The sequence below is a fragment of the Coffea arabica genome, chromosome 3e (genome assembly GCF_036785885.1).
Source record: "Coffea arabica cultivar ET-39 chromosome 3e, Coffea Arabica ET-39 HiFi, whole genome shotgun sequence".
Taxonomy (NCBI): Eukaryota; Viridiplantae; Streptophyta; class Magnoliopsida; order Gentianales; family Rubiaceae; genus Coffea; species Coffea arabica.
This window is the reverse complement of record NC_092315.1, coordinates 7,371,248-7,397,165: the sequence shown is the minus strand read 5'-3', so window position 1 is coordinate 7,397,165 and position 25,918 is coordinate 7,371,248. Positions and strand designations below refer to the sequence as shown.

The 25,918-nt window shown below is 35.1% G+C and overlaps 2 protein-coding genes across 2 annotated transcripts; one reads left to right on the top strand and one right to left on the bottom strand.

The window, feature by feature from the left end:
- The first annotated feature begins 10,994 nt into the window (after window positions 1–10,994).
- Window positions 10,995–17,324, top strand: LOC113736440 (purple acid phosphatase 15-like). Its single transcript, XM_027263402.2, has 9 exons — window positions 10,995–11,127; window positions 11,580–11,918; window positions 12,326–12,517; window positions 13,381–13,714; window positions 14,243–14,460; window positions 14,677–14,867; window positions 15,540–15,824; window positions 16,385–16,501; window positions 16,959–17,324. Exons 2-9 carry the CDS (start codon window positions 11,636–11,638, stop codon window positions 16,980–16,982), a joined length of 1,644 nt encoding a protein of 547 aa, XP_027119203.1. The 5' UTR covers window positions 10,995–11,127; window positions 11,580–11,635; the 3' UTR covers window positions 16,983–17,324.
- Window positions 17,325–17,709: 385 nt separating this feature from the next.
- On the bottom strand, window positions 17,710–25,044 carry LOC113737806 (PLASMODESMATA CALLOSE-BINDING PROTEIN 1-like). The gene is made up of 3 exons (XM_027264977.2): window positions 24,613–25,044; window positions 24,452–24,485; window positions 17,710–18,159 (listed from the first exon to the last, which is right to left on the bottom strand). Exons 1-3 carry the CDS (start codon window positions 24,941–24,943, stop codon window positions 17,916–17,918), a joined length of 609 nt encoding a protein of 202 aa, XP_027120778.1. The 5' UTR covers window positions 24,944–25,044; the 3' UTR covers window positions 17,710–17,915.
- Window positions 25,045–25,918: the final 874 nt, after the last annotated feature.

Here is a 25,918-nt window from a genome sequence, read left to right as displayed (position 1 = left end):
CTTGTAACTCGATTTTCACGCCGTGTGGGACCCACAAAAATATTGTTCTATTGTTACTCGCTGTTGTTCTATTGTTACACCTTGTACAGATGATGTTACACCATGTACAAATGGTGTTACACCTTCCGGAGCGGTTGTTCTGACAACCGCTCCAGCCCCGCGTCCCTTATACACGGATGCTGCAGATTTTATTTACACGGATAACTTTAGATAACTAACACAGCTTTGAACAAAAATCACGCATCTTGTACAAAAAAGTCTATAATCTATTGAAATTTTATAAAATTGTATTAGCAGGATTCTGTAACCTCAAAATGAACATCAAACAAGTTGTGTTTATTTTAACAGTTTGAGAATTTTTTTTAATCCCTGTGGAGACGACACTGTTAAAAAGTTGTGTTTATATTAACTATATCTAACAACTCTTTACCTTTTTTTTTATATATATATTTCCCTCCTGATGTGACATCTATGTGCTGAAAATATTTTTTATAAATATTGGGATCGAATTTCTATAAGGATTTTTCTAACAGATGATGAGCACTTATTAATACTACTATTAAAGGCACATCTAATATGTGTGTAGTTTAGAAATCATTATTAATTTTTATGAGTATATTAATTTGTTTTTACAAAATTAAATTTTATATAAATTCTTCATGAAAGATATTGTACTTTATTAGTTATTTTTCTTTAATACAGTTATAGTTAATTTAATAGTTACAATATTTATGGGAGTTGTGAGAGATTATATTAGCAAATCTGATCAAGTGGTTAGGATAAAAATTAATTTTTTTAAAGACAAAATTAAAAGTTCAAAAAATGACACAGAGTATCTACACATTATTGTATAGACATTTATATATTTAAATTTTATTTAATTTATCATGAATATATATATACACACACAACCTATTATATAAAAAGAAAGTAGAGTTATTGTAGTAACCTCACCTCAATGAATGCCAAGTAGCTCCCCTTCATTTTGACACGTGTCACATTTTTCTTTTGAGGAAGCTATCTTCATTTTTTTTCTTTTCTTCTTTTTCCTTTTTTTTTTCTATTCACCTTATTTCCTTTCTCCTTCTTGCTTAAAGACAACTAAAAAATCCTCATCTACATTGCAGCTTCCTCATTTAGTTTCCACTATGTACTCCCTTCTTCTTCTTTTTTTTTTTGGTTTGCTTTTCATTCTAATAGTTTACTCTACTTTTTTCCTCTATTGGATTAGTTAATGCGTTTTCTTTCATTTGTATCCATAATGAACTAACTGAATGGTTTTGTTGCAAGAAATCAAGGATGGGTTTGATATTTCCTTTCTTACTTAGTCTGCTAATCATGATTCATGATCTTCTACTCTTACCGTCTTTCTCTGGTATGTTGTAATATTTTTTTTGTCATTTTTTGCCTCCTGATTAGAAACCTTTGCTTCTTTTTTTTCTCGTCACTTGCTCCTTCATTTAGCTTTTTTTCCCCCTAAAATAGGTAAGTTGAAGTTTGTATGTGATGATGTGAATACTTTTTGCCCCTAAATCTAAGGAAACATGTTTTTTTTTGCAGTTTTTTATTTTATTTATTCTAAAATTAATTTTTGGCCTTTTTTGGGTTTGAAAGAAAATTCCCTAAGGCTGACAAGAGGACAGGTGGTAATTACATGAAGAATCTTCAGGTTGACAATGAAAGAATTGTAACTATTTTTTCTCTCATAAAATAATAAATGCCATTGTATATATTCATTCCAATTTTAATATTTTATTTATTAAAATTATTATTTGATAATAGGGTGATAGCATTAGAATGGGGAAGGAAGAATTTGACAAGTGAAGGTCTAAGGTAAACGATGATTTGGAAGGAGATAATGAGGCCCGTGGAATTAAAAATTAATCAAAGCCTCTTAATTTATGGATAGATAATTATATTTTGATATTTTGATTTGTATAAAGTTTCTTAATAGTGAAAAATGCATATTTACTGGATAAGATGAAAGGTGTGTAAAATAATTGTTAGGGTCAGCAATTTAGGATGTGAAGAAAATATTTCATATCTCTTCATTTTGAATTGCTAGCTTGTATCCATGATAAATAGTTTATTTTCATGGTTTTTAATTTTAGCAAATAATAGCCTGAGAATAAAAGAAATGTAATATTAGATTTCAGAATTTTTTTTAAACCGGTTCTATCTGACTTTATACTTTTATCCTTTTTTGTTGTTCCAAATGGTAGGTAATGTAATTAGAGTTTGAGATGATTTCTAGGCGTGGAACTAGACATATCGTTACTATTTGGTTGAAGGATTTGGTAATATTTTATCGATTTAATTAGTTGAAATGAGTGTGGCTGTCAAAGGATTATAGTTGGTGGCAGAAGTTAGCATTGAGACTTTCAACTTAGAGTGTCATTCAACAAAATATTATTAGAAAATTTAATTTTGATGAAGAAAACATTTTTGCAATCAAACAAATTGTTGGTTCCGAATTTGTATATGTAGATTTGGAAGCATGACAGTTCATATATTTTTTTTAATCTAAAATTGCTATTTGTATTCTAGAGCTGTTTGGTGAGACAATGAATATGTTTGGATTGCATAATTTGATTTGCCTAATTTAGTCCCAAAAATAAGTTTTCAAAACTTTGTTTGGACACGTCAGTTTTCTTACACTTGGTTTGAGAAGCATTTGGCTTTTAAGGTACCCACCAACTCTGCCAAAACTTTATTGGAGTAAGGGTTCACGTGACTGGTCAGTTTGTTTGTCTAATTTCCACTCAACTGCATAACTTGCCAGACACATGAAACTTTTTCTTAAAATTAACCCGTTGTTATCAAGAGCACTAAAGAAAAGGTGAAAAGTCCGACGGCCAGTGAACGCTTGCAGTTCTTTCGTAGCTTGTGTCGCCAACCTGTCCAATCACCGCTGCAATTTTTAACCCCTTTGAGCAGCCCTCTTTCGACGAGAAGCACGGTGCCAGTGATCCAAACAAGCAGTTGTCAAACCATAGCCTCAAAAGCCAAAGATTGCACACCTCAATTCTCCATTTGGGTTTCGTTTGACACGACTACCAAGCTTAGTGTCTGTCTGACTATCGTTCATGTGATAACCCATTATTCCTGCTTGCTAAAGGCCAAATTGAATTGCATTCCGAAATAAGGTTCCCCAATTGAGAACGAGGTTCGTTGTCTCTCTTTCTAAAATGCGGCATCAGCACACCCCTTACTGGGTATGCATCAGCCCTAATTCATCAAATTGGATGAGTTGTTAAATTTTTTTTTGCTGCCCGTCTATTTTGTTTTGAGTTGGGCAATTTAGGCGTCATCAAAGGAATTTTTTATTTTTGGTATAATTTTTATTTTAACACAGAGTAGTAGCATAGCCAAGTTCCTCGAGATTTTCGTCTCCCTTCCTATTCGGTAACGAAGAACACAAACTAACGAAAGCTTACTCGTCGAATCGGAATTGGCTCTACTTGTCTCTAGTGTAGCCCCTCATGACCTGCATCCTCTTAACACACCTTGACATGGAGTAAATGCCCAACAAGCGTAAGAGATCACTATTTAGTCCACCAACTCCCGCTCGTGCATCTGAGGCTTCTTCCATCCACTCCGTCACAGACTCGAATGACTACATCGAATCCCTAGTTAACTACTTCAGAGTAAGTCCCTATGACTAATAAAACGTGCATGAACGTGTATTGACGTTGCATTTTCATGGTGATCTCTTCAAATTTAGGCCCTGTAAATATTTTCAAACATCCATGTGAATTCATCCTTTACTCTATTGCTTGAACATGGCTAATCCTGAGTTATTTGTGCTGTTCAATATGTGTTGAACTTTTTGGAACTTCTTCTATTACATCCACATTTAATTTGTGGCATGGTATTTGCCATTTGCTACCGGAATTTCAACTATGAGACTTCAAATTACTACTTGGTAGTTTATTTGTTATGTATGGCTACGTGTATCCAAAAGAAAAAAAAAAGTTTTTAGTACGGTACCAAAAACAAATTCGTAGAGTGATAGTTAAGATATTTATGATGTCTTCAACTTTATGATCACTAAAGCTCGCTCTGTCCTAACTAAGAAGCTCTATACCGCCAATGTACTTCAAGATAACTGCAAGAGAAGTAGCGCACAAGGTCAAGCTTATAGGTGATGGAGTATATTCTTTTATTCACACTTCATAGTCTTGTAGAGCTAAACCTGGAGTAGTTTAAAATGGCTTAGAACAAATATAAAGATTATACATCTTCTTTATTATAAAAGGACAAGTATTTTTTAAAGAATTTACAAGAATTAAAAAAAAATCTAAAAAGCGGTTTAAATGTGCTATAGTGCCTCGATAACTGCTGTAGCGAATTTGTAAGGTTAGTCATCTAACTTTAGCATCCAGATTGTCGTTTTGATAACATGTAAATTTGAAAAAACTCAATAAGTAGATGTACATGCACGTATGTGCCTGTTTGGTTAAGGCAAAGATTGCATTTAAATGATCAAAATGTTATAATAACTTGGAATGACAATCCTTAAATTTGATATATAAAAGCTGCTTGACTATACAGCTCCATTGATGCTGTGATTGGAAAAATAGCATGTAATAAAAGTTCCGAACTATGTTGAAATTCTTGGATTGTTTTCAATTTGTTAACAATCCAAGAATTGCAAAGGCTCATTGGAATGAAAACATGGGGATGCACTTCTGTATGACATACGTTGAATGGAAAAAAAAGTGGAGAGTGGAATCTAAACATTGCATCTGAAGCCAATTGGATGAAACTTGATACACACCCCAATTCCACCTGGGGAAAGTAGTATGGCTGAACTGTCTACGATTCGAAGTACACGTGCTTGAAGAGGATTTGGTGTGCCTTTGCCTAGTTAAAAGGTTTGCGACTCTCGTCCGAAACTGGAATTGGTTGGGACGAGAATAGGAGATGCTTCTTGGCCGATGACTCTTAGTGGACCAATTTGCAAATAGTAAAAACCCTTCCAACGTCTTTCTTATTGAGAATGGAACTTTTTTTGATGTTTTACTGTTGACACTTAATACACTATTGTGCTTAATATTAATTGTTAGTTGACTTTCTACTTGTTTAAAATCTGATTTTTGGCTCCCATGGTTCACTTCCTACAATAATACTATATACTTTTGGCTCCTATTCGTTGGGTTTAATAAATGAGATTATAGGGCTCAATTTTGTTAGTTTCTTTTGAATAGGAGAATCAGGATTATAGGAACTTTAGATACCATCAGTGCATCAACAAATATTCGATACTATCTGAGGTTTTGGAAGGAGAAATTGCCACTGGGGGCCAAGTTGTTTCTTCTGCAGTTTCGCTTTTACTTGTCGCTCGACAAAATCGACCTAGTCATTTAGGAGGGCAGTCAAGTTCGCAATTTAGTGAGGAAATGTTCACTGGTGGGCCAAATGCAGAATGCTATGAAGAAGCTCCTAAAGTAGGAAGTAAGCGAGCTTCAAACAATCTAGGGGCCATGATCTCTGTACACGGATCTCATTGAAGCAAATCAAGTAGAAGTTCTGACAATCCTTTCGTTGAGTATGCCAACTGCTCTCCAACCTAGCCTCAGAAAAACTATTGATTAAGGATCACCAAGAAACCGATTTTGAGAAATTCGATATTACAATGGCAAATCAGGTTGTCGACTCGTTCGAAAGCGTTCATAAAGGGAGGAATCTCACTGCTCTTTCACAATTGTAGGACGACAAGTGGCATAAGACTTTCCTAACTATGGCATGCAATCTTCAGGAGTACTAGCTTAACTCTCTGGACATTGCTTCGCAAAAGGGCTCAGGGGAAGAGTAGTGTCATGTATGGATACCTGTGCATCAACATGAAGAGAATTTTCACTGCGCTACTAGGATTAAACAACCTTCCAGCTTTTCTAATCTTTTTTTTTTCATGATGTGGTATGCTACTTGTATTTTAGTTTCTTCCAAATGGGGAAAGTTTTTTTGGTCAATTTAAATTTGACCGAAGTACTTGCTTGCCTGCTGACTCCTCTCCCCTTATTTTATGTATTGATTCAAAATTAGGGGACCAATTCTTAACCATGACTTGCCTGTATAAGATTTTTCTTATGTTTATTGAGCATTACTATGCCAAGTACTAGGCCAAGTTTTCTGGATTACTAGCTTTAGACTTTTGTGCACATTTGCGTATATTAAATGAATTGCACTATGCAAAGTTTAAAAGTCTATACGAATTACAAAAGTTTTGGATGGTAGGTTGTATGTGTATAAGGTGATGCAAAATGATCGACAGGGTATAGAAACCTTTAAAAAATCAAGGTTGTATATGTATAAGTCTTGGAACCCTTTTGAAGATTGAAGTGAGGACAAAATGGCCACCTTCCCATGAATGGAAATACGTACTCTCATAGCAATTAAGGACATCTAAATGAACTGATGTCTGGAGGGCCCAAATTTACTCATCAACCAAATTTATGACTTCAATTTATGTTCCATGAACAGGTTACTAACCAATACGTAACTCCCCAGTGCCGATTGATGTTTTGGACTTTCGTGCATAATTGCAGATTGAAGTGAGTTGGTTTGACAGATGGTAGATGTTTGCCTTTTATTTTATTTAAAACTGGTTTGTATAGATTTTTGCCATAGCATAAAGAAATATGACAATGCACAGACTGAACAATATTTCCATGCTGGCTGGACTGTCGTGCAGCCTTGGCAGGAGTCTTATCTCTTCGATACCAATTACTAAGTGGTGCAATGGCGGACAAGGCATCGTGGAGACTGCGTATATTCGCTGGTACTAACACAGATGAACAGCAAGGTTACTCTATTCGCTGAAGCAGTAAAAGGAATCACAGATTTTTGTCTTTATAAGGATTGACCGCTTGGTGAACTGATTGCTCTATCCCTCAACCACTTTAGGAACCAAACCCATAGTTAGTAGTATATGCTGGTAGTTTCTTTTTTTGCCATGCCAAAAAATGAACGCATGCCGTGATGGCCATGCGACTAGCTCGTCCTTGGACAAAGATGATCTTCTATTTACAGCTGGTGCTGCCCTATTGTTCGAGCCAACTGCAGAAGCATATGGAGACCAATCCAAAAGGTATCCTGTAGGACATTAGCATTAACTGGCCGACAATGAGTTGAAAAACTGATATCAAGTCACCACACGCGAATTATGAATGCAACAAGGTTAAGTGTAGATTCGTTTATGAGATTGTGTAACGTATTGTCCGAATGTGTATTTGTCCCCCAGCATCATCAGAAAAAGGTTACGATAAAGGAGGCACTTGTGATGACTTTAGTTATAATGAGCCATAATATGCGGATGCTAATGATTGCGGACCAATTCAACCACTCGTTGGAGACAATGCATCAGAATATTCATTAAGTCATCGGAAGTCTATGTATATTCACTCAATTCATCATCACTGCAAGGCGCTAGGATGAAGTCCATCCAAAAATTCTGAATGACAGTAGATTTTATCCATAGTTTGAGATATGGCTAGCTAATACACCTGATTAAGTTTGAACAGTTGGGTCTCAAAGAATCTTTATATATGTTTTTGTTATTATATGAGTAGCGTTGGGATTGCTTTTAATAAAAGAAATCTAACAAACGAAATGATAAATACAATAATGACACCACTGGAATGTGGTAAAGAATGAAGCAACTATTACTAGTCTATGCATATAATAATGGCAGCATGCATATTGTTCGTAATAATTGAAGTAATAGTTTAAAACATCTCAATTACTTTTGAAAGTTAAATTCTGGAATTGGTAGGTCATGCGAATTTTAAACATAAAAATTAAGGATTTATCTTTCCTACACTGACAATGTATACACTATCAGTATTGGATGAATGACAAAACCAAATTTGAATTTGAAATTCAACTTTTGCACACGTGTCATGAATCCAATGATGATAGTGTATACACCATCAATGTAGGAAAGATTTACTCAAAAATTAAATGTACAAGGTAATTTGAAATAATACTCTAGTTTCGGCCAAAGATTTGCCCTTCAAGATTCAACACATAATTAAAAGTCTTGCTCTAAAAGTCTCCTTTGACAAGTATGGATTAAACCTTTCTTGGATGAGTAATACATGGGATTTGTCCTACAAGTGCTTCGATTCATATTGGATATATATAATCTTAATATTGTATATCCTTTTTTTATTTTACAAACTAAATGCGGAAAACTCATTGTAGTAAGATGAAAGAAAAACTAAAATGGCTTAGAACGCAAAATAAAAATTTGAACTAGCTCCATGATGTCAAACAATCATTAAAGCATTAATATTATTTGATGTCCTCCTTTTTTTTCATTCATGCTAATATATGAAAGGGTTAGTCAGGAACTTGTTTAATTTTAAATTTTTTATGGAAAGTATGGTGGAACTTGTTATTTTAATTTGATAAGTGATTTGATAAGTGATAAGTGATTGGCTGAATACATCTAATTTCGCAATGACTTCAATTTCTGTTTAAAGGAGGCATTTAGAGCCATTGACGGGACACATATACATGTTTCTGTCTCAAGTGGACAGCAGGTGGCATATACTAATAGACACAGAGTGCAGTCACAAAATGTGTTGGCTGTTTGCGATCACGATATGAGATTTGTATACGTGTATGCAGGTTGGAAGGGAAGTGCCCATGGTGCTCGTGTTTTGGATGGGGCTCTGACGCGCCCAAATCATTTCCCAATACCCCCCTGGTATACGAGAAAATCCATGTATGTAGATTTAGCATGAATTTTTCAAAACTAATTGGGCCCAAAAAACACATTTATGATAAGCAAATACTACTTGGTTGACTCTGCGTATCGAAACTTGCCCGATTTCTTATCACCTTATAGTGGACATCAAGCGGATGTAAGTGGTCGGAGAAGGGGGAAATTTGCCATTACCAAGGAACTTTTTAATTACAGGCATTGTGCTCTACGCAATGTCATAAAGCGAACCTTTGGTGTCCTTAAGAGAAGATTTGCTATTTTACGGGACGCCGTGCCAAACTACATAATGACTACTTAGATAAATGTAATTATTGCCTGTTGTGCTGTGCACAATTTCATTAGAGATCAATAGTCGAATGACCTTTACTTTGCAAACCCTGATAGAGGAGATCCAGATATTCACGGTGCAATTCTTTCCTATCGAGAGATACAGCTTATGCATTCCCTCCCTTCTGTCGCCGCCGCCACCGAAATGATTGACCAATGGATTGGTATGAGAGATGCAATGGCGGTTCATATGTTCAATGCTTATAGAAATACACACCATCGTTAATGAAGAACCATAAAAAATATCCATGGACATTCGGGCAATGCTAGGGGGAAGGCAAGGCCGCTCGACAAAATTGTCCGTTTTTGTTAATCTTGGCAAACAAACACGACTAGTTATAAATATTATGCATATTTAATCTCGACAAGTCTATCAATGCATGGTTATACTCTGTTTGTGATCGTGCATATCTGTAACCTCTTGTAATCAGTTCATGTTTGTGGCTACAAACCTCAATTTTGGAGCCACAAACCTAGGTACTACCCAAATCATGCTAAAACTTTTTTAATTAAAAACTCATTTGCAAATGTAGAATGTTCTGGGTCTTGTCAAGAAATCCGAAAATTTGTTTGAGGACAACAACTACAAATCCCAGGGTAGTAACCATTCGTTTGACCAAAAATGGGTGTGGTGTTATGGCCAGTATCAGTTCAGACTTCAGGTACAAGCGTCCAAGATGAGTCAGCAAGGAAATGAGCAGAGGAAATGTGATCACAGAGGAAGGGTCACGTGACTGAGCATTGTTACAACAGAATTAGAAAGTTAGTTATTGGGCGGGAAAGTTAGTTAACCAATTGCAGATCACTTCTTGTGCTGAAGGCTGTGATCTGTATAAATAAGGGGTCTGTCTTATGGAGAGGTAGCTTGATTGTAATACAGATCTTCTTCCTCAATAATATCTCAGTCTTTCTCCTTCTCCCTACTCTCTCCCCCCTTTTCTCCCTTATTCTGCGATCACCTCCTTTACCTTCTTCTATCTCTTTCTCTAATTCTTATCATTCCATTCTGTGAGCTATTACATGTGGCTGAAATTTAGGTGGTCCCGCAGCTTTGTTACCATACTCCCGGTCTATCCAGCTTTCTGTCAACACAACTATCATAATTGCAAGTCTTTTCATATAGATTAATGAGGGACATATGTTCAAAAAACCCACGTCATGGAACTCAATTTTTCAACGGAAATTATGTAAATCTGGGGTATCCAAACAGACTCATGTTCTCACCTGTTTGTAATGCTATTAGGTAGGATTTAAATGGACTGATTAACTAGCTTTTTCTCTCAAAAAGAAAGAAAAATGTGCAAGTTTGTATGTTTTATTGATGTTGAAAATTGTAATAAGTCTCGGTGGCTCTCTAAGTTTTTTCTAATTATTAAAACGTTAGAAACATTATGGCCATTTTTGTTTAGTTACAACTAAAACTATACTACTGTTAAATCGATAATGCACTCATAATGAATTTGCTTTCTCTTCTGTTTGGTATCATTATGTACACATAAAATTCGTTAAAATTTTTTTGTCCAAATCACAATAAATTGAGAACTAATTTCATAGATGAAATTTCTCTTAATAGCAGACTTTAATTATTTTGATATTTAACTTTTCTCCTATGTTTTTGTTCATTATGTACTAAAAAGTTTTGTTACAATGTATTCAACTAAACTTCTAGAAGCCTTGATTGTGCCTTGCACAAAGATACCTCTAGTGGGTGTGCCTGTATATATCTCATCGATATTTATTAAACTATTTTTTTTTTGTACAAAATTAACACATTAATTTTCTTTTGGGACAAAATTAACAGGTGAGGTCTCTCTCAACGAGGAGCCACGCTCTTCGGATCTGTCTGTTGATTTGTTTACTGCAAGTACAAAAACAAATCTACATCGAATTCGGACAGAATATCCCATTTCAGATAAGAGATTCGTCATTGCAAGAGTAGTACAAGTTGGGCACACTAAGAACGAATTCACATTCACAAAACATGGCCCATACGAAAATCAGTCACCAAAGGAAGCGCCTTCACCAGGAACGGCTGTTCACACTGAACGAGGATTCCCATGTCTCCTGTATTTTTCTCGAACACAGATTAGCTGACATAACCGCCATTTGCCAAATTGCACAAATCTCGTTTCCATCCCTCAAATTCTCACGCCATCTTCGCAATAAAGCAGTTCGTTTTGTTTACTTTTTTCGAAAAGTTTTAAAATTTCTCATATTTTCGTGCGTGTTTTACAATTCTAGATTGAACCCATTTGGTAAATGTACTTGTAATTTAAACTTGGTTCAGAAGTTTTAACGTTTAGCAACTTCGTTGATGCCTGTTTTTAGCGTTTAGGAGGTTCTTTTCTTCTCAAGACTCGACCTTTTCATTTGTGACACCCATTTTTTCCTCTCTTTTTCTTTGTTTCATATCTTTTTGATTGATTTTCTGCCTTCTTTTGTCTTTTAGGAGGCTCTACTCTTCTCAACTCTTGATTTTTTTTTGTCACGCCTATTCTTCTTTGTCTCTGTTCCTCAGCTGTTTGATCAAATTTTCTATGCATAAGTTCTTGATAAGGACGGATTAACTGTTGCATGCAAAGTCTTGAGATGGCTTTGCTAAAAGGGAGAGCTCTTGTTGGGTTGGCTGTGTTTCTTTTGCTGAACCTTGTGCAAGTTGATGGGAGAATTCCGACAACTCTAGAAGGACCATTTAAGCCAGTGACAGTTGATTTGGATAAGAGTTTTAGAGGGAATGCAATTGATTTGCCAGATACTGATCATAGGGTGCAGAAAAATGTTGTAGGTTTTGAGCCTGAACAAATTTCAGTCTCCCTTTCTTCAGATTATGATTCAGCTTGGATTTCATGGATTACAGGTAATTTCATTGATATATGTATGTTCTTGGTTCTGTCTCAATCTAGTATTTTGAAGTCATTTAATTTGTCTGTTTGGAGGAGTATTTAGAAATTGATGAGCTGGAAAAAAATATTCTAGATAAGAACAAGAAGGGAGTTATGGAAGTTTATTGACTGCCCTTTTATAAGTTGATGCTTTCTATGTCTTCTTGAAAAGTTCGAATTAGTTGTGACGTAGGTATCAGTGAGAACTTCAATTGGATTATGAATTGATGTTCATTTTTGAGAGCTACAAGAGAAGAACGCATGTTAGTAGTTAGGATACGTAAGGATGAGCCTGATTTTTGTTAGATGAATCAGAAGAGAGTGTTATAGATGTTTGTTATATCAGTATGATCCTCTCAAATGTGATATTATTTGTTTGCAGGTGAATTTCAAATAGGTGACAACATCAAACCATTGAATCCCAAGACTGTAAAAAATTTTCTATACTATGGGAAATCAAATCTGTTCTTGAATCACAAAATAAAGGGTGATTCATTAATTTATAACCAGCTCTATCCATTTGAAGGCTTGCAGAACTACACCTCCGGGATCATACATCATGTCCGACTTACAGGTGAATTAACAAAATTTAAAGTTACAAATCTGGGAGCAACAGATCATTTCAGCTGTAATGCTTATTTCAAACATAGAATTTTATAATTTTTAGTTGGATACATAAGAAAGGAACCGTCCAAGCTTTATGATTGGATTCTGAGTCCTGTCACATGATTGTCAGCCACATCTCAAGGTCAAAATGTAATATTGCTGGAAGAAGCTAAATAAGGTTCTGTAGCTGGTTCTCAGACTATCTGTCCTGCTGAAACACCCATGAAATAAAGTCAGGGTTTACGTGATGTCTGAGTAAAATATATGCAAGGTGCCCTCTAATAGGATATTGATTGGTTTAATGCCCTGGCATGATTTTAGAACAATGTTTTCACATAACTTGGTTGTGTTAAATTGAGTGGTTTTAAGTTTTTGATCTCTTGTGTTTCTCTTGACTTACTGGATTTCAACGGCAACCTGCCATTGTATTCTTAGTCCGGAAATACAGCCTGGTGATGTTAGGCAAGTCTCATTTGATAGTTTTGCAGCTTGCAAATGTGCGTAATACATTGTTGTTAAGTTTCTTTTCTCAACAATGATTCCGAGACACCTTCCACTTGGTTTCAATTAAATTGAATCAAGCCAACTGCAACATCTAGTTTTTCTAAATGGATGCATGGGTCCAATAAAACCAACCTAATCTTACTTTCAGTAAACATTAAATGGTTGTACATTTACTAGAATCTATTTTAAATTCACATTGTATGTACTTGTTTCTATTGCTACTAATTGCATGCTTTCTTTAAGTAGAATAGAGGAGATCAATTTTGCTCTTGTATTGGTGAAAACGTTTTTTTTTTCGTATGATGGGATTGGTTTTGTGCCCTGCAGGATTGGAACCCAACACTGAATATTATTATCGATGCGGAGATCCTTCAATACCAGCAATGAGTGATATCTATCAATTCAGGACTATGCCTGCTTCAGGTCCAAAAAACTACCCTAGCAGAATAGCAGTGATGGGAGACCTTGGTCTTACATACAATACAACTTCAACTGTTAGCCACTTGATAAGCAACCAGCCTGATCTTGTTCTATTGGTGGGGGATGTTTCCTACGCCAATCTGTATCTGACAAATGGAACTGGCGCTGATTGCTATTCTTGCTCGTTTCCTGATACACCCATCCATGAGACCTATCAACCTCGTTGGGATTACTGGGGAAGGTAGCTTTAATACTTTCGTCCATTGTACTTATTGTTCATGTAATAATGAGGCAAGCAACAGAAACTTCCAGCATGAGTAAAATAGTGAACTAGCTATCCATGAGTAGAATTATCTGCTCTTCTTTTGCTGTCAGTGCAACTGGTGCTACTAAAAGAGACCAGAAGCCTCATACACCTAGTTTGTTGAGTAAGAATGTCTATTTCTATCATAAAGAAGGTTGATTTCTCTCAAAATTAACTTCTGGTTTACAGCATTACTTGCAATTGCTAGAACTCTTAATGGTTATTGTGCACATCACCAGTTTATTTATCGCTCAATCCATCTTTAGTCTGTAATTTTTGCGAGTCTTTTTTAGACCTAGACTATTCCTTCCCTTTCTTCCCTAACATTCATTAGCTTCTTGTAGACTTCTACATTGAACAGTAGAAATTGTTTCAGTTTTACTTCACTCTTTTACCGTCTGTGCAAGAGATATCTTTCATAATTGTGCATTAGAACAAATGTAACAGAATATTATATTTTTGCAGGTTTATGCAGCCACTAGTGTCTAAAGTACCACTAATGGTGGTAGAGGGAAACCATGAGATCGAAGAACAAGTTGGGAATCGGACATTTGCAGCCTATAGTTCTCGGTTTGCATTTCCATCTAAAGAAAGTGGATCTTTGTCTACATTCTACTTTTCATTCAATGCGGGAGGGATACATTTCATAATGCTCGGTGCATATATTGCATATAATAAGTCAGGTAATTGATGAGATGCATTCACGTCTATCTGCTTGCTTGGGCCTTTTTTTGCTACTCTTTGATTGCCTCATGAAATTTGTCAGATTATGCATATTCTGTATCTATGACATGTAGTCACTTTTTCATCAGCAATTAACTGGGATTTTTTTGTCTAGTTTTATGTCCAAAAGAATGTGAAGTAGTTTTATAGCTCATCTTTAACTTACTGAATTTCAGCTGATCAATACAAATGGTTGAAGAGAGATCTTGCAAAAGTTGACAGAAAAGTCACTCCTTGGCTGGTAGCAACTTGGCATCCTCCATGGTACTCAACATATGTAGCTCACTATAGGGAAGCTGAATGTATGAGGGTAGAGATGGAAGAAATACTGTACAAGTATGGTGTTGATATAGTCTTCAATGGACATGTAAGTATGTAACAGTCACGTGAGTGCTTATACTGTAAATGCCAATAAAGCTATTCTTCAGCTTTATCTTGTATTTCTTTATAGTTTTTGTAATAAAAATTAATAAATGTGGAAATAATCATCTGAAATCTTACTGAAACAAATTTAATTATCACATGCTGTATACTTTTGCTGGTGACAAGCCCTTGTTGTAAATCCTATACCTGGTTCATTTGCTCCATCCATATTCTGGTCATTCGTTCTAGCATAAGAAAATCATCTTTATCAATTTTCTAATGATTCTTCTTCAATCAACATTACTTCAAATCATTGAACAGTTCCTGTTCTCTATTTTATTAACCTGGTTAGACCTTTGTGCAATCTCATAGCCACAGAAACAGCAGTATCCTGTCCTCCACCATTGCTGCTGTGTTCACAAGCATATATTGTTTAGGCTTATCATACAAATTTTGGTAATTCTTTCCATTAACTACTTTGAGCTATAATTACATTATGCTTTTTTCCAACATAATTAGTCAAACTTCATTGATTCGTGACCAAAAAAAAAAAAAAAGTTCAGTGCTATGTTAATGTAATTTCATTTACTGCAATCTGTAAAACAAAATCCTCTTCATGCTTTAGAGATCTCAATGAGGCTTTGTTTTCTTTTTTTGTGACTTGTTTAAACTATAGGTTCATGCCTATGAGAGATCAAACAGAGTCTACAACTACACACTGGATCCCTGTGGGCCTGTATACATAGCAGTTGGTGATGGTGGTAACAGGGAGAAAATGGCTATTAAACATGCTGATGAACCAGGGAACTGTCCAGACCCATCCACAACTCCAGACAGCTATATGGGTGGATTTTGTGCTTACAATTTTACATCAGGTCCAGCAGCTGGAAAGTTCTGTTGGGATCGACAGCCAGATTATAGTGCATACAGGGAAAGTAGCTTTGGACATGGTATTCTAGAGGTGCAACTCTCTCTCTCTCTCCCTCCCTCCCTCTCCCTCCCCCTCAGATACTAGTCCAAAGAAAGCATTACAACTTATTGACTAATAATTAACTTCAAAATGCACCAGCTAGAGGAGCCATGAAAGCTAACCTGAGCAGTCAATTGTACACTAGAATTTGCTTTGGAGAACTATATTCAAATATTATCTGGAGAGTTGGAGGCAAAACTTGTTCAGTTAGTATGATATTTGGATGCCTTGCTCTAGGGAATGGGATCTTTGTCTTTAACTGAAATAGGATTCTTTTTTCTAAGTTATATCAGTTTATTTATATTCAAGCTGAAATTTGTACCTTTTGGTTCGTTGAGGGAATTTTTGGTTGGGATACCAAGACTTCCAACTGTGAACATTGGAGTCTCATGTAGTTGGGTGCTTTTCCAATCACTGAAATGAAAAAATATCCTGCTTTTTGGTGCTTTAATACTCTCACAATTAACTTAGTATCTCCTGTTGAGGATAGACCGTAGGATACAACTTTGGAGAAGGCAAAAGATGACAATATTTCTTCATGTAATCTGCAGGTGAAGAATGAGACACATGCTCTGTGGACATGGCACCGGAATCAGGATATGTACAATGAAGCCGGTGATCAAATATACATTGTGAGACAACCCGAGAGATGCCCAGTTGAACCAAAGGTAATTAAGCTTTGGAGAGGAGGGAGTGTATCACACTAACTGGAATGCTATTTCTGGAACATTAATTGAAATATAGTTCTTACACATAACTGATTAGACATCTTAACTGATTGAATGGGGAGTCGAATGGTAAATTAAGGCCTAGACTTTAATATGTCAAGACAAAGGGGGATATGTGGGTGGGGATACACAATATAGTGCATGAAGAAGCAGTATTTTTTCTATATTGATTACCAAACATCAGCAGGTTAGTTGCACACTTATTTCAAATAATTAGTGCCAAATTGAACAAAAGAGAACCTTGATTTGACCCTACTTCAACTAACCTATAAGCTACAAACATGACTATTTGTTTAGTTGAAGCAAATATAAGCAGTTTGCAGATTCTGATTTTCGTTTCCATCTTATCTTTATATTTTCTCATCACTACATTTCTTGCTTTCTCGTTTGCACTCAGGTCTCTTCTTCAGTTGAATTCTAGATATTGAATTCAATGCCAGATGAACTCCAAACTTGGAGCATGTTAATTCCAATCTTTGCGCTTCAGTATTTTGAAGACGGCTTTCATACTATTACTATATAGGATGATAGGAAGATTAAAAGAAATTTACAGAGTTATCCATGTTACAATTAAATGTTGAAGAAGGTCCTCTTCTAGTTTTCTTGCTACGTACTTGAGAGAAAATGTGTGTGTGTGTGTGTGTGTTATAGGAGTTACGGGTGAAGCAAGAGTTGTAAACAGGCAAATCAAAGTATTGAGGTCTCACTTGACTAAGAGAATATGAATTTCCTATTCTAGTCGTACTGCACTCTTGAAGATGAATTTTGACCCTCAATGTAGTCTCTTTCAAAAGCACCAGCTTATAAGTTGGATTAATTTTATATACACAGTCGGTCGGTATATACACCATCACCATTAGATATATAAAACATATGCAGAATTTGAATTTGAAATTATAATTTTTATTGTTTTCATGGTTTTCTGTCAACGATTTCGATACGTCGCTCTGCAAATATCAAACAAAGAAAACACTCACAAGCCTTGCTCTTTTTCGTTTTGGTGATCACCAACATTTTCCAAGAACTTCAGTGGATTTTTTGCAAGTTGGTTTAAGAGGATGGAGAATTCAGGAAAAAGAAGGTGGAACTAGAAATCACAGATTGCCGTAGTGAGAACTCCAATAGTTGAATTGTAGTCCAACTAAGAATGCATGAATTAAACTTCTCCAATTGGGACCAAGGCTTGAAAAGAATTAAGCAGCCAAAAGAGAACATTACATCAAAAGCCTTAAATATTTTTTTGCTACAAAACTGCTGAGTGGCTGAGACAAGGAGCCTCAAACCTAACAAAACTTCACTAACCTAGTCTTCACAATCACTTAAGGCCCTGTTGCTGTTCTCTCTCAGGGCAATATTAGGGTTCAGAAATGAGAAAGAGTACAAGCAAGAAAGATGAAAGAGTTAAGGTAGTCGCAGTAGAGGATGGTAGAGAAGCAGCTTTAGAATTCTGTGTTGCAGGAATTCCACCACCCAGCCCTGGTCTCAAGCCTCCAACGTTGTTTAAGGGTTTAGTCTCCGGTGGTGGTGGTGCGCTCAAAGATGGACTAGTGATTGGATTGGTTGGCATACCGCCTACGGTAGGTGGTCCTCCTGCAGCGCTGCAAGTTTCAAATCCAAAGCATTGCATTGTAAATTTAGGCTGTAAAAAAAGGCCAAAATTTTTAACAGAAAAAAAAAATGCAAGTGCAGATACAGCAGGTGCAGAGGCAGATGAGGAGTTTGAGAAGAGAAAGAAGTGAAAATTCAAAGAAGACTAGCCATCGAAACAAATTGAAGGCCAGAATCTTAGTTCTTTGAATGGACAATAATATGCTCTGCACTCCAACCCTTGAAGCACCTTTCAGAAATCCCCTTGGCCAACTTGCCATCTTTTCCTTTCCAAAATTCCTTGCAAAAGAGCAGTGACAGAATAGAAGAGAAAAGCAGATGCCGAAAGGACCACCTAGAAGTGCATCCCAAGATTGTAATGCAAATTTTCGGGGAAAATTGCCATTCTTCTCTATTCCCTTATTTGCATTTGGGATACTACATTATATGATTCTATGGTTTAGGTTGGTGTTGATCCAGATAGAGGCAATGCTTGACATGATTGAATGATTAGATGTTGATTCATCATCTTTTTAAGCCTTCTCTTGTGTGCCGATTCTAAGAATGAATAGGACATCTGCCCATAAGCTCCTTTTATCAAATTAGCCAACTTCTCCTCTCCTCTTTCAAACCAGGTCCAAAAACATAAGAAACTCTTATACAGCAATATTACGAGTATATAAGCAATTCATGTATGTAGTGGTTTCTGAAAGCTTCTGGTTGGGATCATCACTCCATCACCCTGATTTATAACACATTTACAGATGATGGTTTACAAGAAAAATTGCTACAGCAGAATGATAGCCGTCAAACATTCTCTTTGTATAATGTGAATAAATATGATACAATCTCTTCTATGTAGATCACTAGCTAAATTGCAGGCTGTGGAAACTTAAGATTCTTACCCTGAATAAAAAAAAAAATGAATTGGAAGAATTTACAGATTCCAAGTTTCTGATTTTATTATAAATTACAAGTTGTTCCTTGAAAGGCATTGAATCCAATATTTTAAGGGTCTTACCTTTACAGTCTTGATATCCATCAGAATATTCTGCTTGAACGTTTAAATATAATACGTTCGTTTCTTGAACTTTTCCATTCATCTAATAGTCTTTAATTATCAATATGAATGCTTAGACAGTTCTCTGGCCGTATTTCAACAAGATTAAGGCCTTGTTTCGACAGCCATTTTCCGCCGGAAAATTGCGTCGTTTTCCGTGATCACATTTTCCTATTATCTTTTTTCCTTACATGCATCAAATCGCTACAGTAATTTTTCTACAAAAAATTCTAAAAATTGCAATCCAAACACAACCTTAAGCTTTCGTCTCTTCAACATTTGTACCTTGTACTTGATTAGTTATGCTGGAAATTGTGATTTCTTTCTTTCCTTAAAATTTTTTTTAAGAGAAGGGTTTTGGGTTTTGGGAGGGGAGGGGAGAGGAGGGGAGGAGGGGGGGGGGGGGCCTTCACAATCATCAGATTAATGCCCCTGTCCCCACCAGTTGAACTTGGTTTTGAGGGCAGAGATTGCAAGCTTTATCCAGATTGCTGATTTTGTTGGTTAGGAACTTAGGATAATTAAGTTTGAATTTGATCCTTTTAAGGGCCGAAAGCACATATTGCAAAGCTTAGACATCAAATAAATTACGACGAAGATTTACTTGTATTGCAAGCTAACCTACCTAAACATAAGTTACCTTTACATTTGTCACAAAGATTAACACTGTATATCACCTGCAAGTCCTCTTACTTTTTTGAAATCATTTTATTAATACAACTTATGTCTCCTGATATTATTATAGTATTAAGTTAGATAAATTTTATTTTAGATCCTTCAACAATAAATGTGCATCCATTTCAGTCCACTTTACATTTTAAAATAATACAATTCTCCCACTTCAATATAATCATTGACTGAATCGTCAAATCGAACAAATATAGTTGGCAAGAATGCTCAAAGTGGCATGGAAGATTTTGTTAGTTTCAGCACAATGATTATACTGAAGTGGGACAAATTTCATAATTTAAAGTATAAAGAGTCCATAATTCAAATTTAAGGACTAAAATAAGAAAGCATCTATAGTTTAATGATCTAAAATAAAATTAACTGCACTAATTTTAGCGCCAAAGCCCAATTTCACTAAATGGTGGCAAATTTCTAGAAATAATGCTGAAAAAAGATTATCACAAAAGTGGGGTTATGTGGAAAATTTTTCTCGTTTAATATTGCCACATTTGATGAATGCAATGACATTTTTTTTGTAATTTTTTAAAATGTCCTCAATGATTTTTTTAAAAAATTGTGTCATCCCATGTAATTAGATTCGGCGACTAAAAGCAAGATTAATTTTTTTTTTTTAAAAAAAAGTAAGTTTCAGCACACAAAGTTTTTTTTTTTTAACTATTAGAGTCACCGCATATATTTTTCTTTTTTTTTAATCCAAGGAATCTAATTGTTGATCAATGGCTAAATTCCCTCAATATTCATGAGAATGTCGTTTGGGAAAAAAAAAAGAAAAAAAGTGAGCCATTGATCAAAAGCTTTTACAGTCGTTGGATGGCCACAAAACATCTATATATAGCCCCAATTCTGAAGTTTGAATCCACACCATCTCCATTTTTGCCTCCATTTCTCTCTGCCTATTCTGCTACTCTGCAACTCTCCAAAAATAGGGAGAAAGAAATGGAAAAGCAAAAAATGAGGATGCTACGAGTTCAAGATTCAAAATTGAGAGTATATATAGATGTTTTGTGGCCATCCAACAACTATAAAAGCTGTTGATCAAAAGTTATCTTTTTTTTAATTTTTTATTTTTTTCAAACAGTATCTCATGAATATCAAAAAAATCTAGCCTTTGATCAACAGTTGATCAATAGTTAGATTCCTTGGATTAAAAAAACAAAGAAAAATATGTTGCCGCATCTCTCTAATAGTTTTTTGTTTAAAAAAATTTGTTTGAGTCACTTCACATTTTTTTTAAAAAAAATTTGTTTGCAATGACTCAAAAAAATTTTTTTTTTTTTTGCTAAAAAACCTTTGTGTGAGTCACCTTTTGTTTTAAAAAATTTAAATCCTGCTTTCAGTTGTCGTACCTGATTACTTGAAGTAACACAGTTTTTTTAAAAAAAAATTCGTTCAGAACATTTTAAAAATAAAAGGGGACTGTCATCACATTCGTCAAATGCGGCAAACATTAGCAAAGAAAAAACTTCCTAGCATTCATCAAATGTGGCAAACGTAAAAAAGAAAAACCTTTCTCACATGACTCCACTTTTATGATAACTTTTTTTCGAGTATTATTTCTAGAAATTTGCCTAAATGGCCAATATGACTAAATGATGAATTGGCCACCACACATTTAATACTTTTTTAATCCTTCTCTTTTAAGTGTAAGTGGAAGGGATCGAATTCGATATCTCTCCCTTGCACACCATTCATCAAACCACCCAATTCGTCTCTCCTCCCTACCGCACATTTAATTTAACTCTTCTTATAGAATATAAGACTATAAAGTATAAATCCACCATTTTAAGTCAACAGCTAATTCCTCAAGCTGTAATCCTTTCAAAAAAAGATCGAACAAATATGGATGTATAGAGTTCTATTCTTGTTCTATGCCCATCGTGCCAAGCAATTTTTTTTTTAAAATAACCAACAAGCTGTCATGCTATACCGACAACTCTTTTTTTTTTTTAAAAAAAAAAAGCAAACATGGCTGTTGCGCTTACATGGCACGATGACCCAAAAAGTTAAAATTCATGTTGGCACGATGGGCAGAGAGAGAGAGAGAGATTCTATTGTTTAGAGAGAAGGAGAAGAGAAACACGAAAATAAAATTTTAGAGAGAGAAATGGAGGTGAAAAATTGCTACTTCTTGCAAAGTAATGCAAGAGAACACATTTATATAAATGGTTGAGAGCCGGTCATTGATGAATGTTGGATCAACAACAAGAAGTGACAATAACTTTTTTTTTTTTAAATCTTTCAGATTTGTCGCGCCAACATGGCATGATAGGCCATAAAAAATTTCAACTTTTTGGACCGTCGTGGCATGTAGATATGACAGTCATGTTTGTTTTTCGAAAAAAAAAAAAAGTTGTTTTTGGCGTAGTTATTTTAAAAAAATTGCTTGACCCGTCATGTTATGTAGACAAGACAGGTATAAAATGAGAATAGAACTTTACACGTTCATATTTAGCCGATCGTTTTTTAAGGGACCACATTATGAGGAATTAGCCAAACATACCGCGGCAGCAAAGTTGTGTAGCAATATCAACAGCCACAAGTGCTGGATTGAGGTGATTTTTTTTTTTTTTTTTTTTTTGCAACGATAATATTCTTATAATTTAATCTATCATAATCTAGAAGGAGAGAGAGCCGATGGAAGTAGAAACTCTACTAAGGCAGTCACAGAAGGCAGCCACATATAGTGACATGTGGGGTCGATGCTAATTTTGGAATCAGGTGCTGATGTGGGGTCGTACCCCCCCTTTCAAGAAGATCTCAGCCGTGCAAATTGCCATCTAAACAATAAGAACCATCCTGCGGTCTAAGTCTAACGTTGAAGACAACACAACCCAAGAACCAACTCTGCAGTAAAGCAGGCTACCAAAGCCACGTTCAAACAATCAGCCACGTCATTCTCGTACACATGTACACGTGGAAGACATCCATTGAATACGTCCACGTGAGAATGCACAATGGACAAACACGAACACCTAAGCATGCTATACAATGTACATCAGTCATGAGGCGCTCGGTGCACCCCATGATCCATCGGTCACCTTAGAGTCAAAAAAGTTAATTGCATGACCAAATTTTTCCATCAAATTTTAGAAGCCGTTTGAATTGCAATTTTTTAGAATTTTTATACAAAATTTACTGTAATAATTTGATATATATGATATAAAAAATGTGTTTACGAAAACGTAGAAATTTTTTGGTAGAAAATAACTTTCCAAACAAGACTGAAAAGAAAGATAATGTATAAAAGTTTCACAAAAAAAAGATGATAAAAAATTGTATTCATAAAAAACATAAAAAATGTAAAAATTATATCGTAGAAATTTAATGTATACGAAGAAAAAAGATGATTAAAAAATTATATTCATGAAAAACGTAACAAAAATTTTGAAAAGAATTGCAATCCAAATAAATGCTTATCCTTTTGAGCCAGGATTTCTTTTAGACTTAAAAAGGGAATAATCTTGAAATTGTTACAAAAGATTATTATGTGGGATCGATTTCTGAGTTATGAATATTAATAACTCGTGAAAAATGATATTATTAAAAGTTTAATTTTAATATCACAGCAATTTTTTTTTTAAATAATCGACAAATTTACTCCTTTTAACTCAGATCAAATGTTACTATGATTTTGACTTAGAAGGTGGTAGTTTGTCATTTCAACAAAAATTACTGTGACATTAAACGGTTGCAATCTCGAGTATGTTTGGATTGCATAGTTTTGAAATAAAATAATTTACTTCAAAAATTCCAATCATCTTTTTATCTTTCCAATCACCTTTTTATGTCACATACATCACATCATAAAAGGTTCTACAATAATTATCTCAAATAAATCATCCAAATAAACTCCTATCCAAACAAACCCTAAAATGAGTCCTATGTCTAATAAGCCACAAATGAGTCCTATGTCTAATGACAGAAACAAGCCAGCAGCCAAGATTGAGGTATCATATGAGCCTAAAATGTTTTGGATTCAAGTTTTATGGTTGAGAGAAGGATAGTCTAACATCTTATTATATTCGTAATCTTATTTATTTTTTGTTAATTGTCCAATCCTAATGTTGGCTGCTCTACTTACTGGATTTGCAAAATGGTAAAGAATTAAAATACAATTTGAATTTGATTATTGTCTGCTAAGCTAAATTCGTTCAAGCATACCAGTAAACCAGTATATCTAAGAGTTTTCTACTAAAATTTATGCTACAACATCCTACGGAATTATACACTGTATAATGTATAAATACCAATAGAATCAATTTATGAAAACACTAAAAAATTTAGAAAATCTCCCCTACTATGACCAAAAAGAAACAGTAAAGATATACATCTTCTTATATGTAAGAATAATTAAGTTACCAAAGAAAATACCTAAAAAATTAAAGCTTAAATTGGGTCTCTAAATAGTAGTAACAAGACTACATCACAAAAAGAAAGTATCAAAAGAATAAAACAATTCATGCTTTTAAAGAAAAAACTGCAACTATGCAACTAAAGATAGGACTCAAATCACAGAAAGAGAATGAAACAAAAGAAAAGGAGAAAAAGCATACCTCGGAGATGATGGATAAACACAAGATCCGTAGCCTAAAAATCCAAAATGAAGAAAAGAACAAAAAATATATATATAAAATCAGACACAAATTCCCAAAAGAAAAACATATATACGCATGCAACCAGTTATCTTGAAAAAGGTCGGAGAGAAACAAATTACTTGGATCAGTTTTGGCTATGGTGGCGGTGCCAGCAAAGCTACAGGATCCTGGAGCCATGGCCCTGCGCTGGTAATAACTATTGAAGGCATAAGAAGCATGAGCAATGAGAGTATTGGGAAGATAACACAGCCCAGTTGATTGAAGAGGTGCACAATCTGCACCAGCACTGCAAGCATAGTCCAGTGCTGTTTGCAAAGCTTGATCACTTGCATCACTTCTGGCTACACACCATGTTGCTGCCGCCACATGGATGACTAAACTGCTGCTGATGAGTAGTAGTGCGTGTAGTGTGTGTATTCTCATCTGCACCACATTAGATGATGGTGCCATGGATTTTGTTAAGAGGTGGGATTGTAGATTTTGAGGTGATAAAGGCAAAAGCAAGGGAGAGTTTTTTTTTTTTTTTTTTTTTGAGGGTGGGGTAGGAAGAGAGAGGGTGTTTGGGGGGGGGGGGGGGGTTGCAGAAACAGAGTGCAGTGTCCAGGAGCAGAAGCATAAAGAATCTGAGATGTTCTTTTATAAATAATTCTGTACCTTTTTCTTTTTTAATTTCAGTTTGTGTTCTTCCTTTTTGTTCTTTTGGTTTGCTTTTACTTTTTTGTGTTTGAATGAGATGGGTGAATATCTTTTTGGAGACTGGAGAGTGAATTCAGATTCCATTCGAATTAAGGTGTTCTCTTTTGTCTGTCTCTAGTGGTCACAGGAATTCTTTATTTTATTTATTTGTTTTTCTTGCAGATAGGAAGTTGTCTGCTTGAGAGCAGGTCAAATTCCAAAAATTAACAAGTTTATTTACTCCAAGACAGTTTGTGTATTTTTAAAGGACATTTCTTAATGTGTTTTATCAAAAACTTTCGGATGCGGCGTTTTCGAAAACTTTTCTTTAAAAAAAAAAAAAACTTTTCACACAAAAAAAAAATCATCGACTACCTTCAACATTCCAAATCTAACCCTGAAATATGATTTTGGAGACTGCGATAATAGTATTGAATTTGGCCAAAAATAACTAGAAAATTATGAAATAAACATTGAAAGTAATGGGAGGAGGGGAGAAATGTGATTGGTGGTGATGTGGAAGGAGGCTGGGCAGGGAGGGGGAGAGAACTGGAGAGGGAGGGGTAGAGGAGGATTTCAGTGGCAGGGCAAGACCGGAGGTGGAGGTGAAGGGTGGAGGTGAGGGGAGGTAACCTTTTGCATATCAACATAGGTTTATAGATATATGAGATGTCCTTCAAAAGATATAGGGTCCTTTTGCATGGTGAGTTTTTTGGATGCTTATATAAAATTTATTATAATTCAATGAAG